The sequence below is a fragment of the Triticum urartu genome, chromosome 5A (assembly GCF_056163025.1).
Source record: "Triticum urartu cultivar PI428250 chromosome 5A, HENAU_Tu73, whole genome shotgun sequence".
NCBI classification, from domain to species: Eukaryota; Viridiplantae; Streptophyta; class Magnoliopsida; order Poales; family Poaceae; genus Triticum; species Triticum urartu.
The window spans coordinates 568,317,702-568,333,507 of record NC_141877.1 but is presented as its reverse complement, the minus strand read 5'-3'; the positions used below and the strand labels follow the sequence as shown (position 1 = coordinate 568,333,507).

General features: G+C 45.6%; 2 protein-coding genes across 3 annotated transcripts; one reads left to right on the top strand and one right to left on the bottom strand.

Moving 5' to 3' along the window:
* Positions 1 to 8,924: 8,924 nt before the first annotated feature.
* KCO1 (Outward rectifying potassium channel protein) lies at positions 8,925 to 11,330 on the top strand. Its single transcript, XM_087521764.1, has 3 exons — positions 8,925 to 9,159; positions 9,860 to 10,800; positions 10,906 to 11,330. Exons 2-3 carry the CDS (start codon positions 9,905 to 9,907, stop codon positions 11,057 to 11,059), a joined length of 1,050 nt encoding a protein of 349 aa, XP_087377890.1. The 5' UTR covers positions 8,925 to 9,159; positions 9,860 to 9,904; the 3' UTR covers positions 11,060 to 11,330.
* A 240-nt stretch (positions 11,331 to 11,570) lies between these two features.
* Positions 11,571 to 15,797, bottom strand: ATSPO11-1 (Spo11/DNA topoisomerase VI, subunit A protein). 2 transcript variants are annotated; one of them, XM_087521763.1, is made up of 15 exons: positions 15,596 to 15,797; positions 15,353 to 15,476; positions 15,174 to 15,250; positions 14,976 to 15,077; positions 14,795 to 14,868; positions 14,412 to 14,428; positions 14,066 to 14,135; positions 13,929 to 13,965; positions 13,509 to 13,556; positions 13,363 to 13,421; positions 13,249 to 13,280; positions 13,059 to 13,164; positions 12,718 to 12,838; positions 12,563 to 12,626; positions 11,571 to 11,891 (listed from the first exon to the last, which is right to left on the bottom strand). In XM_087521763.1, exons 1-15 carry the CDS (start codon positions 15,699 to 15,701, stop codon positions 11,765 to 11,767), a joined length of 1,164 nt encoding a protein of 387 aa, XP_087377889.1. In that variant the 5' UTR covers positions 15,702 to 15,797; the 3' UTR covers positions 11,571 to 11,764. The 2 variants fall into 2 exon arrangements, with proteins under 2 accessions (XP_087377889.1, XP_087377888.1); XM_087521762.1 differs by having other exon boundaries at positions 15,174 to 15,476.
* Between the last annotated feature and the right edge of the window lie 9 nt (positions 15,798 to 15,806).

Here is a 15,806-nt window from a genome sequence, read left to right as displayed (position 1 = left end):
AACATCAATCGGTGGGCATATCCATAGCCCATTGATTAGCCTCGTTGATGTGAGACTTTCTCCCTTTTTGTTTTCTCCACATAACTCCCATCATCATATTCTATTCCACCCATAGTGCTATGTCCATGGCTCGCGCTCATATATTGCGTGAAAGTTTATAGGTTTGAGATTTCTATGGTATGAAACAATTGCTTGGCTTGTCATCAGGGTTGTGCATGATGAGAGCATTCTTGTGTGACGAAATGGAGCATGACTAAACTATATGATTTTGTAGGGATGAACTTTATTTGGCCATGTTATTTTGAGAAGACATAATTGCTTTGTTAGTATGCTTGAAGTATTATTATTTTTATGTCAATATGAACTTTTATCTTGAATCTTTCGGATTTGAATATTCATACCACAATTAAGAAGAATTACATTAAAATTATGCCAAGTAGCACTCCGCATCAAAAATTCTGTTTTTATCATTTACCTACTCGAGGACGAGCAGGAATTAAGCTTGGGGATACTTGATACGTCTCCAACGTATCTATAATTTTTGATTGCTCCATGTTATATTATCTACTATTTTGGACATTATTGGGCTTTATTATCCAATTTTATATTATTTTTGGGACTAACCTATTAACCGGAGGCCCAGCCCAGAATTGCTATTTTTGCCTATTTTAGGGTTTCGAAGAAAAGGAATATCAAACGGAGTCCAAACGGAATGAAACCTTCGGGAACGTGATTTTCTTAATGAACAAGACCCAGGAGACTTGGACCCTACGTCAAGACACAAAAGAGGAGGTCACGAGGTAGGGGCGCGCCTACCCCCCCCCCCCAGGAGCGCCCTCCACCCTCGTGGGCCCCCTGTTGCTCCATCGACGTACTCCTTCCTCCTATATATACCTATGTACCCCAAACGATCAGATACGGAGCCAAAACCCTAATTCCACCGCCGCAACTTTTTGTATCCACGAGATCCCATCTTGGGGCCTGTTCCGGAGCTCCGCCGGAGGGGGCATCGATCACGGGGGGCTTCTACATCATCACCATAGCCCCTCCGATGAAGTGTGAGTAGTTCACCTCAGACCTACGGGTCCATAGTTATTAGCTAGATGGCTTCTTCTCTCTTTTTGGGATCTCAATACAATGTTCTCCCCCTCTCTTGTGGAGAACTATTCGATGTAATCTTCTTTTTGCGGTGTGTTTGTTGAGACCGATGAATTGTGGGTTTATGATCAAGTCTATCTATGAACAATATTTGAATCTTCTCTGAATTCTTTTATGTATGATTGGTTATCTTTGCAAGTCTCTTCGAATTATCAGTTTGGTTTGGCCTACTAGATTGATCTTTCTTGCAATGAAAGAAGTGCTTAGCTTTGGGTTCAATCTTGCGGTGTCCTTTCCCAGTGACAGTAGGGGCAGCAAGGCACGTATTGTATCGTTGCCATCGAGGATAACAAGATGGGGTTTTCATCATATTGCATGAGTTTATCCCTCTACATCATGTCATCTTGCTTAAGGCGTTACTCTATTTTCATTAACTTAATACTCTAGATGCATGCTGGATAGCGGTCGATGAATGGAGTAATAGTAGTAGATGCAGGCAGGAGTCGGTCTACTTGTCTCGGACGTGATGCCTATATACATGATCATGCCTAGATATTCTCATAACTATGCTCAATTCTGTCAATTGCTCAATAGTAATTCGTTCACCCACCGTAGAATACTTATGCTCTTGAGAGAAGCCACTAGTGAAACCTATGGCCCCCGGGTCTATCTTCATCATATTAATCTTCCAATACTTAGTTATTTCCTTTGCTTTTATTTTATTTTACTTTGCATCTTTATCATAAAAATACCAAAAATATTATCTTATCATATCTATCAGATCTCACTCTCATAACTGGCCGTGTAGGGATTGACAACCCCTTATCGCGTTGGTTGTGAGGATTTATTTTTTTGTGCAGGTACGAGGGACTCACGCGTAGCCTCCTATTGGATTGATACCTTGGTTCTCTAAACTGAGGGAAATACTTACGCTACTCTGCTGCATCATCCCTTCCTCTTCGGGGAAAAGCCAACGCAGTGCTCAAGAGGTAGCAGTCCCTCAGTGTCATTCGGAACAGCTAGTCCGCCAGGAACCTTTCCAAAGATTACGTGTAAATCATTAACCATAGCAAGTACGTGATCACCATTACGCATGGCGGGCTTCTTTCGGTGATCTGCCTCGCCTTTGAAATGCTTGCCTTTCTTTCGACATTGATGGTTGGTTGGAAGAAATCGACGATGGCCCAGGTACACATTCTTCCTGTATTTGTGCAGGTATATACTTTCGGTGTCAGCTAAACAGTGCGTGCATGCGTGGTATCCCTTGTTTGTCTATCCTGAAAGGTTTACTGAGAGTGGGCCAATCGTTGATGGTTACAAACAGCAATGCGTGCAGGTTAAATTCCTCCTGTTTGTGCTCATCCCACACACGTACAACATTTCCATTCCACAACTGTAAAAGTTCTTCAACTAATGGCCTTAGGTACACATAAATGTCGTTGCCGGGTTGCTTAGGGCCTTGGATCATCGTAATGAACTTCCGCTTCATGCACATCCAAGGAGGAAGGTTATACATACATAGAGTCATGGGCCAGGTGATGTGATTGCTGCTCTGCTCCCCGAAAGTATTAATGCCATCCGTGCTTAAACCAAACCATACGTTCCTTGGGTCAGCTACAAACTCAGCCCAGTACTTTCTCTCGATTTTTCTCCACTGCGACCCGTCAGCGGGTGCTCTCAACTTCCCGTCTTTCTGACGGCCCTCTCTGTGCCATCACATCAACTTGGCATGCTCTTCTTTTCTGAACAGACGTTTCAACCGTGGTATTATAGGAGCATACCACATCACCTTCGGAGGAACCCTCTTCCTTGGGGGCTCACCGTCAACATCATCAGGGTCATCTCGTCTGATCTTATACCGCAATGCACCGCATACCGGGCATGCGTTCAAATCCTCGTACGCACCGCGGTAGAGGATGCAGTCATTAGGGCATGCATGTATCTTCTGCACCTCCAATCCTAGAGGGCATACGACCTTCTTTGCTGTGTACATACTGTCGAGCAATTCGTTATCCTTTGGAAGCTTCTTCTTCAATATTTTCAGTAGCTTCTCAAATCCTTTATCAGGCACAGCATTCTCTGCCTCCCACTGCAGCAATTCTAGTACGGTACCGAGCTTTGTGTTGCCATCTTCGCAATTGGGGTACAACCCTTTTTTGTGATCCTCTAACATACGATCAAACTTCAGCTTCTCCTTTTGACTTTCACATTGTGTCCTTGCATCGACAATGACCCGGCGGAGATCATCATCATTGGGCACATCGTCTAGTTCCTCTTGATCTTCAACGGCTTCCCCCATTGCAGCATCACCGTATTCAGGGGGCACATAGTTGTAATCGTCCTCTTATTCTTCGTTGTCTTCCATCATAACCTCTATTTCTCCGTGCCTCATCCAAACATTATAGTGTGGCATGAAACCCTTATAAAGCAGGTGGGTGTGAAGGATTTTCCGGTTAGAGTAAGACTTCGTATTCCCACAATTAGGGCATGGATAACACATAAAACCATTCTGCTTGTTTGCCTCAGCCACTTCGAGAAAATTATGCAGGCCCTTATTATACTCGGAGGTGTGTCTGTCATCGTACATCCATTCCGGTTCATCTGCATGCATTATATATAATTATGTGTGTCAAAAGTAAGAAAATTAGACAAGTATCTATCTAAAGTAAGAATTTTTCTTTCTTTCAGAAAGAATATAAGAACAAGAGGCTCACCACGGTGGTGCCGGTGACGAGATCAGCGTGGGCGATCGACGGCGGTGAAGACGGGGACGGGGCGTGACGGACCGCTAAACCTAGACAAATCTCAGGAAAAATGGAGCTCGGAGGTCGAGCTTCGAGAGGAGAAAACTTAACTAGCGTGGCTCGGGCATTTCATCGAACACCTCATGTGCATAGGAGGTGAGCTAGAGCACCCAAATGCCCTCCCCTCACCGGCAAAAAAAAAACAGAGCAGTGCAGACTGCTCTGCTCGTCGGCGAGGGGGTATATGTAGGCAACTCATTTGTCTCGGTTCATGGCTGGAACCGAGACTAAAGGCCCCCTTCTGTCCCGGTTCTAGGCACGAAGCGGGACCAATGGTTGTGGGCCAGGAGCGAGGCTCATTGGTCTCGGTTCGTGCCTAGAACCGGGATAAATGGGTCCACATAAACCGGGACAAATGCCTCCCGAGGCCTGGCCGGGCCCCTGGGCGCATGAATCGGGACGTATGCCCCCCATGGGTCCCGGTTCTTAACTGAACCGGGACTAATGGGCTTGGCAGGCTCGAACCAAAGCCCTGTTTTCTACTAGTGAGTGCACATGCAGGCTTTGCGCCTTGCTTGTAGGGAAATACATGTGAAATCACTAATTAAGGATGCCTCTTGCAAAGATCATTCTCACCTTCTCTACATGTGCGTCACTTGGCGCAATCTAAGAGTTTTTTTAGATTTGGTTTTTCAAATTGTTTTTTCTCTTGAACAACGTCTAAATCACGAACTGTTTTCATTGTTGGATTTCTTAGCTCAAGATCTTCGATGTTAATAGGTTTCGATGAAATTTTATTTTCGCGGAAAACCAGGAGAAAACTGGAAATGAAAACAAAAAAACAAAAAGGAAATAAGAAACAAAACCCGAAAACTGGAAACAAATCAGAATCGAAAACAAAAACAGAAGCATGGTTATATATTTTCACTTTCTATTACCTTTCCCTTTTCGAGAAGCATAGTCTCATGGAAACAAATACTGCTTTTTTGGAAGCACAACTATGCTTTTTAACATAGGTTGTGATTTTACTCTTTTTTCGAGAAAGCACAACTATGCTTTTTTTCTTCTAGAAGCATAGTTTTGTTTCTCGCAGATGCACATGTCTTCTCACAAAAAAGCACGACTTCGTGGAAAAGCATTTTCCCGTCAAGCACGGCTTCCCAGAAAAGAAAACAGAAAATTTTCCTGTCAAAACCTAGAAAAAGCCAAATAGAAAAAAGCAGGAACACCCAAAAACGTGTGCAAAAGAAAAGAAAAACATAATCCTGAGGCTGAACCCAGCGCGGGACATATGGTGGCAGCTAGACGCACCACTTGACGTGCTCCCAGCGCCAAAAAGTGACCTCCACGGGAGCCCCCGAAGCGGTACCCGTTAGATAGTTGCTCTCCAATACATGACAATGGATGTTATCGTTCAAAACTGTTATTTTACAGGAAAAAAACTACCCCTAATAAATATAAATTTTCATATTGACGATGGAGATGTAATTGGGTCAAGACGAGTTGTGTGTTGAGGTAGACATGCAACTGGGTCGGGGCGAGTCGCATTACATGGGTAGACATGCAAGTGAGTCAGAAAAGTTGTGTGTCGAGGGTGGACATGCAACTGGGTCAAGTCGGGGTGAATTGCGTGTCTGGGGTGGACATGCAACTGGATCAACGCAAGTTCCATGTCGATGGTTGAGAAGAAACTGGGTCAGGTTGCATGTGAGTTGTGCGTCGATATCGGACATGCAACTGGTTGGTGAGTTGCGTGTTAAGATTTGACATGCAACTGGGTCAAACAAGTTGCATGGCGAGGACGGACAGACAACTGGCTCGAGTGAGTTGCAAGTCGAAGTCGACAGGCAACTGGGTCGGGGTCGGGCAAGTTGCGTGTCAATAATGGACATCCAACTACGTCTAGGTCAGGCAAGTTGCGTGTCAAGGGTGGACAAGCAACTGGGTCGGGCGGGTTGCATGTCATGGGCTGGCAGACAACTGGATCTAGCCATTTGCATGTCGAGGGTCGACATGGAGCTGGGTCGGGGTCGGGCAAGTTGCTTGTCAAGGGTGGACATGCAACTGGTTGGGGTAGGAAAAAGTTGTGTGTCAATGGTGAACATGCAACTGGGTTGAGCGAGTTGTGTGTCGAGGGTGGATAGGCAACTAGGTCGGGCGAGTAGCGTGTCAAGGATGGACATGCAACTGGGTTAGTCCAACTGCGTGTCAAAGGTTTCCTCCTCTGGTCCTTGGTGTTCATGGCCTCCGGGTGGCGAGAGATCCTCATATTGGATCTTGGTTTTGGTGGAGCAACTTTCTGGGTGTTGGAGTTCTGAGTCCCATTGCGACAACAATTTACTTATATAGTTCTGGAATTGGTGACAAAGCATGTATAAATTTTAGTATGAATGTAGCATAAACAATCTGACATATCACAAGGCTTTGTCGAGCGGCCGCGTGCAGGGTGGTGTTGTTGGCGGCTCTGGGGGCCGGTGTGTGACAGATCGGGCCTCGGCGTCCAGATCTGTTGATGGCTGTGACGACCGTCGGGCGCATGGGGCCGATGGTTACCGAGCGCGGGGCTGGTGGTGACTATGGAGATCTGGGTTCTAGTGCCTATATCGGAAGGTGGCTGCGGCGAAGTTGGCGTGTGGGGCTGACAACCGTCAGGCGTGTGATTGTGGTGGTGGTCTGGCTTGGGCGGGCGGGTGGGTGGTGCAGCGTCGGGTGAAGGCTTGCTGCCTGTCATGGGCCGGGGCGGGCGAGGGCGACACGTGTGGGCTCCACATCCTTATGGAAGGCGTTGTTGAAGTGTTCTTCTTGCTCCACTACACGAGAAAGTTCCTAGGGAAACCCTAGATTCCCTTGGGATCAAACAATGATGGCGACATGCATTGCACCACTTATGGCATCGTTCCAGGAGCTTCTTACCGACCGGAGGGACCAATGATAAGTGGAGGTGGTCGTGGTGCTGCCTGGTCGACGAGATTTGGTTTGGTCTCGATGAAGTGAAGGTTTGGTTAAGGTGCTCATTTGAAGCTGGGTTAGCGAGTTCGATCCTCCTCGGATCACCTCGTTCCCATGCAACAACTATCTCTCTCTTTGAGGAGTGTTGTTGGGTGGCAACCATATTGCCAATGCTAAAGGCTTCCCCTTGCTTGGTTAGATGGCGATGGATGTCGAAGACCAACTCCGGTTGCTTGAACCAACATGATCTTTGAAGCCAAGCAGGCCCGACCCTGATGGGGGGCCAGGGGGTGGCCACCCCGGGCCCCCAAAGTGGAGTCCCCCCCCCCCCCGCAAGCTCTGCATTAGGCCTTAATTAGCTGCATAAAAATGCTATTGGGGCTGACCTAATTAGTTGCAACTAGTAGCTGTAGCGTCTGATACATCGCCGTAACGCACGCATCGACCTGCGGAATCCCGAAACTGGAGCGAGGCTCCACGCACGAAGCACACGCCGCTTTTTCTCTTCGCGAGCAGATCAAGATCATGGCAGATTATAAATCAGGGGATTGCTCTCATACGAGGACTCGATCGCAACAAACACGGCTACCCGCCAGAGTTCAGCAGCGGGTTGGTATTGCATTTATCTGCGAAGGTGAGTGTTGTTGGCCGGCCGAGGTCTTACGGAGTTTGTATTGCTAACCTTCTGTTTCTGTAGTTTAATGCAGAGTTGATATTCATGTTCATGTGGTTCTGGTTTCAGGCCCGACCCTGATGGGGGGCAGGGGGCCGCCGCCCCTGGCCCCCAAAGTGGAGGGGCCCCCACGAGCTCTGGATTAGGCCTTAATTAGCTGCATAAAAAATGCTATTGGGCCTGACCTAATTAGTTGCAACTAGTAGCTGATCTCAGAGAACATGGTTCTGGTTTCTGATCAAGGCTGCTATTTTCAGACGAACTGAACATTGACGGCAACAACGGGCTAAAAATATGTCTTATTTACTCATTTGCACAATTAGGTATGATGACTGCCTTTGATTTAAGTTTTGATGATATGAAGGGATTTAATATTTGAACCAACGAAGGAATGTTTTTCACATCACTCATTATTTACTTATCTGTCTTAATTTGTGAGATAATCATACTCGGAGTAACAACCTTACAATTAACATTAGTTACTGTAGAAACTAAACAGTACTTTTGTTTTGAGGAACTAAACAATACTTTTCAACTTTGCATTTTTATGCAAATTTCTGTTCAGACTATCTATGGACTTGCCTTCACCTATCTATCTAATCTTCTGGCACCTGAACCTATAATTTACTCTAATACTTATAGTAAAGCTTGACATTAAATACCACCTTCTATATTTTCAAGAAAACCTTGCGATAGTGTTAAGGGCCCCGTGTTTTAGTTTCGCCCCGGCCCCCCTAACTCTCTGGACCGGCCCTGAAGCCAAGTTGCTGCTGCTGTTGTTTTTGCTTTTGTTGTTGTCTTTCATTTTCTCGATGAAGATGAGCTAGTTGTGTGCTCAACTGCTCATCTTGAGCTTTGTAACCTCCTTCATATGAATGAAATGCAACGCTCAATGCTTTTCGTCAAAAAAAAAAACAAAAAAAACTCTGTGCCCACACTTTCAGCGATACTCTATCTTGATGGCGTCTCGCACGGTTGCTCCATAGCAGCAGAATTTGTGCCGTACGCTCGCGAAGTGCTCTTGCTGTCCATATCTTGGCGTTGAAGATCCTACCATTCCGACCTTGCCAAAGGGCAACAACACATGCCGCGAACCCAACCCATTGGCATCCTTAAATGCTCCCCCACACCACACTGCAAAGCAAACTGCAAGCTAGGGACATCGTTCTTGATGGCTCAGCGACACGAGAGCGATGGAGAGGCGGAGGCTGGAGCTTTCAGGGAGGGCACGAGGAGAGAGTGACATGTGGGCCCCACCTTATCCCGATTCTCTAGTTCGTGCTGTACGCCCGCACCACCTCCTTGCGAAGTTGCGGCGACACATTTTTTGGATTGATCTTGATCAGCTCTGCAGAATTTTGCCTGCGTGCACCGGCGGTTCGGCCAACCAACCTGGGCCTGCCACGTCTATTCGCGCCCCCTCCGGGGTCGGAAGGTCAAAAAGCGGCGAAGGGTTCCAGCTTGCGCCGGCAGGGTGGGCCGGTGGGGCCGTCAGCCCCACGCGGCGCCAACACGTAGAGATCCGGCGTGGCGCGTGCGTGCGTCTCCATCTCTGCCCCTCAGCTCGGGCCGACAAAAAGGCAACGCGGAGTGGGAGGAGCAGGAGAGCTCGAGGGAAGAAGAAGAAGAAGAGGAGGAGGAAGAAGGCCCCCTCAAACCCAAAAGCGTCGCCCAGCTTCCGTCGGCCGGAGGGAGGTAAGGGATGAATAATCTCTGTCTTCTGAGCTGTGCTCTGCTCTTTGCTTGCTTCGTGCGAATGCCCGGAGCTGCCACAGTTGCCTTCCGAATTCTGTAGCTGCATCACGAGTAGGAGTAGATGGTCCTGCTGTATGCTAATAGCAGAGGGGAATGCTTCCCCTGCTCGTCTCACTTTGCTCTTCACGACCCATCTCATCTCCACCACTTTGCTTCTCGGTTTCATCCCTGGGTTGCAGATTAACCTAGCTGTAGAGATCCGATCTGAACCAGTAGCAGTGCGACTTTGTCCACAAAGAAAGCGACAGAATAGGTAACAGGAATTGGCCCTTATTTTTTATAGGAGTAGGAGTGTTAGATAAGAGAAGAATTCTGTGCCTAAATGCCTATAAAGTCAAAAAGATCAGGAATTCAATACAACAGCCAAGGAATTGGTCCTTAAATTTGACCAAATTTATTTTGCCTGCCTCTCGTTGACATGCAGTCGAATAATTTGATGCTTTGAGTGATGGTGGTGGGAAATTCCCGTGTCAGCTAGGACACGTATAATTCACACAAGCTGAGAGGAATAAAGTTTCCCGGTGATTCATGCAATTCAGTGCATATCCACCGTCTTGCCTGATATTTAATGAGCTTCTAAACTTCGTCCTCGCATATCTGTAAAACCATACTGTAACGTGTGCCATTCTCTGAATCATAGGGTTTCAATTGCGACGTCAATTCACAACAAATCCAGCATAAGCCAATGTCTGACAACAGTATTCAGCGAGCATTGCTACCTGATAACCCCGATGCCAATGTGCTCCAAAGAAAGCCGTCGCAAGGAGCCAAGCGGTTCCGGAGATGCAGGTCGGCTCCCAGATCAGAGACCGATGAAAAACCACAAGAAAATGGCTCGTCGCTTCCAGCCAAGGAGTTGTTCAGCGTGGTGCGGCCGAGCTTCAGACTAGTAGGGTTCCTCCTATTTCTCTACCTGCTAGCGGGCGTCGTCGTCTTTTACCTTGTCATGGATCAGTTATCTGGCAAGAGAACCAACAGAGTGCTTGACGCACTGTACTTCTGCATTGTCACGATGACATCGGTTGGCTATGGAGACCTTGTTCCTAACACAGACACGACGAAGCTGCTCGCCTGTGTTTTCGTCTTCACGGGCATGGCGATCATTGCTCTCTTCGTGAGCAAGTCAGCAGATTACCTCGTCGAGAAGCAGGAGGTGTTGTTCTTCAAGGCACTGCACATGAATATGAAGTGTGGCGAGGCCAAAATGCTCAGGCAAATTGAGACAAACAAGACAAAGTACAAATTCTACACAGCCGCTTTGCTTCTTGTGACGGCCATTGTTGTGGGGACTGTTTTTCTCTGGAAGGTTGAGAAGTTGAGCCTTGTTGACTCCTTTTATTGTGTCTGTGCCACAATCACTACCCTGGGTTATGGGGATAAAAGCTTCTCGTCCCAATTGGGGCGCACTTTCGCGGTATTTTGGATAATTACGAGCACCATAATTCTGGCGCTGTTCTTCATGTACCTTGCTGAGATCTACACCGAGCGGCGGCAGAAAATGCTGGCCAAATGGGTTCTCACACGGAGAGTAACAACCATGGATCTTGAAGCGGCTGATCTGGATAGTGATCGAAAAGTGGGGTAAGCACATAATGCGTTTTCAGTATTCTTCCCTCCATCATATCCCTTGAGATTTTGCAGGTAATGAGCAATTGATGTTGATTTTGTGAACTTTGATATGTGTAGTGCTGCTGAATTTGTCGTGTACAAGCTCAAAGAACTGGGGAAGATCAGCCAAGAGGACATATCTTCTTTTCTAGAGGAGTTTGACAAACTCGACGTTGACCAGTCCGGCACGCTCTCCACATATGACCTTACTCAGGCACAATCCGGTCAGTGACGAACATATGGGCTTGTACCTAATTCTACAGCTTAAATACTTTGGTTGAATAGTCGGTTAATGCTGTTAATTAATTCTGTAATCTAGTAAAGTGTTAAAAGATACGACCTCGTTGAGCTCCTACATGTATTTAACACAATGGATCTGCTCATATGCACCTGGACATGTGTAAGAAAGAAGTATTTGGTGATGCTTCGCTAAGCTTAAGTACCTGTGTACATGAAGTCTGTTAAACTATTTTCCAGCCATGAAATATTTCCAGCTTCCAATATGGTAGCCTGTGTAGATGTATTTCTTGGATTTGTTTCTCCTGGCTCCAGAATTGCAAGGCAAGCAACAACCTATCTAATGATGCTTGGCAAGTGGAGGCTGAGATCTCAGGTAAATATGAATTTGCTTCCATGAGATGGTGACCTGGTAGAACTAAGAGGACATCCAGAGTTTCTATTCAGGCATTCACTTCTAACAGGTTGCCTTTACACATTAATAACACAATAAACCCAAACTAATCTACGCACCACAAGAAGCATTATGAGTAGCAATGCAGTAATGGAAGGTATACAGCAATTGCAGTCAAACTCTTGTTGTGAATACCAAGGTGATTGTTTGACGTATGATCAGACAAGCAACTACAAGTGGTGTAACCAAAACAAAAGGAGACTCTTAGCCTAGCACAATTCTGCATAGATACAGGTCTATGCAATCCTATATATACCTCCCTAGCCTGATCTGTTGGGGGATGTACTCTTGCGACAGAAACGAAATGGAACTTGCTGACAATGCTTCAATCTCAAACTTGACACCCATTTCCAGCATGGCTTCCAACTTCAACCTGCCAAGGATTATATAGTCGTGAATATTTCAGGAGGAAAAATCTTCAGGAAAAAGAACCGGCTATTAACTACATAAATGATTCTAATTTTAAACACAAACCCGTTGACATTAGAACTGACCAGGTGAAAGCAGTCATAGACCTTTTGGAACAATGGAGCACCTACTGCTGTTAGAGTCGACAAGGTGGCGCAGATATGGAGTTTTTGAAACTAAGGAACTGATGCTGAAAGCACTTACATATTACGGACACGGGATAAAATCATAAGACTGTGTACTGGAAGAAGGTTTCACTCGTATCAGTGAATTTTGTTGTTGCATTTGGCATTTTGTAAGAAGAAAATATGAAAAGCTCTATTTAACTACTAGTTGATTAAACAAATCAAATAACAAATTCTAGTAGTTGGACTTGAACTATTATTATTTGCAACCCACATCATATCCCTGAAGTGCTTGGAATACAGGGGCTAAATAATAGGATTGATCATTGTGCTTGGAAGAAAATTTCACTTACATCACTGAGTTTAACTGTTGCGTTTGCCATTTTGTAAGAAAGATATTGTGAGAACTTCTATTTAATTCTAGATGCACTAACTATTCTTGCAACCCACATCATAGCCATAAAGTTATTGGAATACGTGTAATAGGAAATACAACTTCCTGTTCCTTTACCTCCATTCTGGGGCTTCCTTGTGCAAGTAACATCTGGTTAGAATTCCTTCAAGCTTCCTCCTATCTGAAGCAGGATGCATGTCATTTGATATTTAACAACAAATCAAGTTCCGAGATAAGTAGAAATGAAATTTATATCCCTCCAATTTAGTGACCTTCAGATGACAATTGAAGTTGACAGCAGTCTGGAAGACAATACTCCTCAAAGTCAGATGTGAAGACCCCAAGCCATCGTATCTCAGGCACACGCAGAACATTTGCATCATATGCCAATTGCTTAAATAGAATGAGAATTGGACAAGGGAGCAGGAAGTGTTGGTCAGTTAACACTCGAAACATATCAACAAAATGGGACTAAATTTTGAATAAATGTACAAAATCACATTTCACTTGGCTTAACAAAAAAATTGAAATTGCACTGATAAATTTACACTGCCTTTGATGCTATTAGGACTTCAATAAATAACTAGATATTAGATAGATATTTTGGCCCTACCATGGAACCAAATTTATAGGTAGCCAGAATATCAAAACCATACGGATCTGAATCCACTAAGCAATAAGCAGGCAAGTGCAGCTGTTCGACAAGGTAGCGCAAGAATCTGCAACATTACAAGGAATGTACGTTTCAAATAGCAATTCAGTTTTAATATACAGGAGAAACAAATATACGAAAGAGCACATGCCTTCTTGTTGGAATATCTGGGTAGCCTCTTCCCTGAGTAAACAGAAGAAAACCATCAAACATGCTATGTGAAAAATAATGGCAGTATAACACTAGATGCAGCGTTAGCAGTTACTGTAATAACAATGCAGCGATTCTTTTCGCAGAACTTGTCATTGGCCAAACGCTGGAACACTGCAAATGGCATACAGAATCAAACTGCAGGAAGACTGCAAGGAATAGAAAAATCATATGCAGATAGGGGGTCTTTAATCCTCACACCTGCCTCCTTCTCAACAACAAGGATGTAGTGAGCAACACTAACAACATCTGCAAGAAAAAACTTAGACAGCTTAAGTTTACTGCATAGTAATTGAGAATATGAAAGAAATATAGTGTATGTATAAAAAGACAGCAAACCTATGCCATATAGTTTGTGGAATAACAAGGATACTCCTCTCCATATATGTTTGAGACAAAAAATAAAGATGAATTCTCATTACTCTTTCACATGATGTCCAAAATTTGGTGCTTTGTCGAAATCCCACTTTCTGATACATCAATCACTATCTATTACAAATTTAAACTGAACATTGACTTGCTAAGAGATGTTAAAACTGATTTTCCTAAGGAAACAGATATGAAATAATAAAAGTCTATGAATGGCAAAGATTATTATGAGTTTTCAAATTGTTAAACAACCTTTGATTGCCTCAATGCTAACTGGAATGGGGAAAGCCTGCATTTGAAGAAGGAAAAAGGCTAGCCAAATTAATGCATAGTACAAACAGATCATATTGAGTAATTAGATAGATTTCGATAGAATCATAGAAGCTTACAGCATTGACGTTTGTTATACAATACACTTTCTTTTCACCCTCCACAAATCTTATCCAGCCCATCACCAAACTGGAACAATAAAGATATTGACGAGTACATAGCGGGAAAATGTTCAGAAATAACTAAGACCATTGTATGGACACAGGAGATTATGATGCTCTAAATGTCTGCTAAAAGCGCAGCATCACACTGCTTAGCCAGATCATGTTTTAAGTAAAGCAAGACAAGTGGTAGGGAGGATGAAGGAACAAAAATGCTGATTAGTTAAGTAACGGCATGGGACAAGATAGAAGGATTAAACATGTTATCAAAATCAAACACTCACAACTCAATAAGAATCCATACCCTTTTGCCACAGGAACCTGCAAGCAGCCAAGTGAGCAGAAATTGCAGGTGGTTATTAAAAGAGAAGTGAAAAGGCGGTGAAATAAATACAGCAGAAATCACTGAGAGAACTAATGAAAACAGCTCCTAGCGATTCATGGAGAAATGAAGACCTCAAGAAATAATGCATCACAAAAGACAGATTAAGAAAATAATCCTACATCAGATAGGACAGTGGTACACCATAATGGAGGAACAACCAGGGAGTAACAAGTCGCAGTGCGGCACATTGTACTCCATATATAATCTAATAACAGCCAGAGGCTTATTCTCCAATGCACAAATGACTTCTAAACACATAACTGAAGCTTCTGCAAAGATGGCAGACAAGCGGTAGCACATACCACGTTGAGATTATGCCGGCTGCACTTGAAGAGTATGCAGATATCATTGATGGCACGATCAACAATCGCTTGTTCTGCAGTGAGACTTGTAATTGTCACTCACACAGCAAAGAAAGAGAACACCTGAAACTCACACTACGCATAGATGGATCAGACATGGCAACCGCAGACCAGCACAGACCTACGAACATGGAGGGGTACATGTAGTAGATGTCCCTCTTGGAGCAGTGCTTATTCTCCTGCAGGAGTTGCTGCACCACGAGCAGGACCCTGAGAAGCACATCTGCACATCAACGACGCATCCCAAACTGATTAGCATGACCAGTAACGACGAGAGATTGATGAGAATCGAGCCAGTTTGGTCTACGCGAGTCCGTACTGAGTCGGGAGGCGTGGAATTCCTTGCGGAGGAGGGAGAGGACGTCCGTGCCGACGGGGGCGTCGTAGCTGCAGGCGCTGCACGCGCGCCCGCACCCCGCGGACGCGCACACACCGGTAAGGATCTGACAGGTTTGGTGTGCAGAGATTTGAAGGCGAGAGAGGGAGGGGGAGCCAAACCATGTGGACGGGGACGCGGCGGCGGCGGCGGCGGAGGCGCAGGCGCAGTAGTTCTGGTAGCGGTGGAGAGCCAGGGAAGGGGATCGGCCGGCGCTGACCTCCGCGACCACCCAGCCCACCAGCCCTGCGCCGACAGCCCACGCGCGCGGCGGCGCAAACCCGCGTTAACTCCGATTGCAACCCCAATTCGAAGGGGATTACGAGGGTTTACAGTCGATCGAGGAGAGGGAAGGGGATTCGCACCTTTGATCTTGTGGAGGAGCAGGGCCGCCTCCTCCAGCCTCCGCCGCCCCCGCCGCTCGTCGTCGTCGAGCACCGTCGCGCGCCTCCTCTTCCCACTCCCCGCCATGACCGGTCGCTCGGAGAGCAGGAGAGCGCCGTCACAAGTCACAACTGGTCCAGCAACGGCTAGTGTCTAATGGGCTTTGTGAAAGCCTCCTCTGCTACAAGGCCT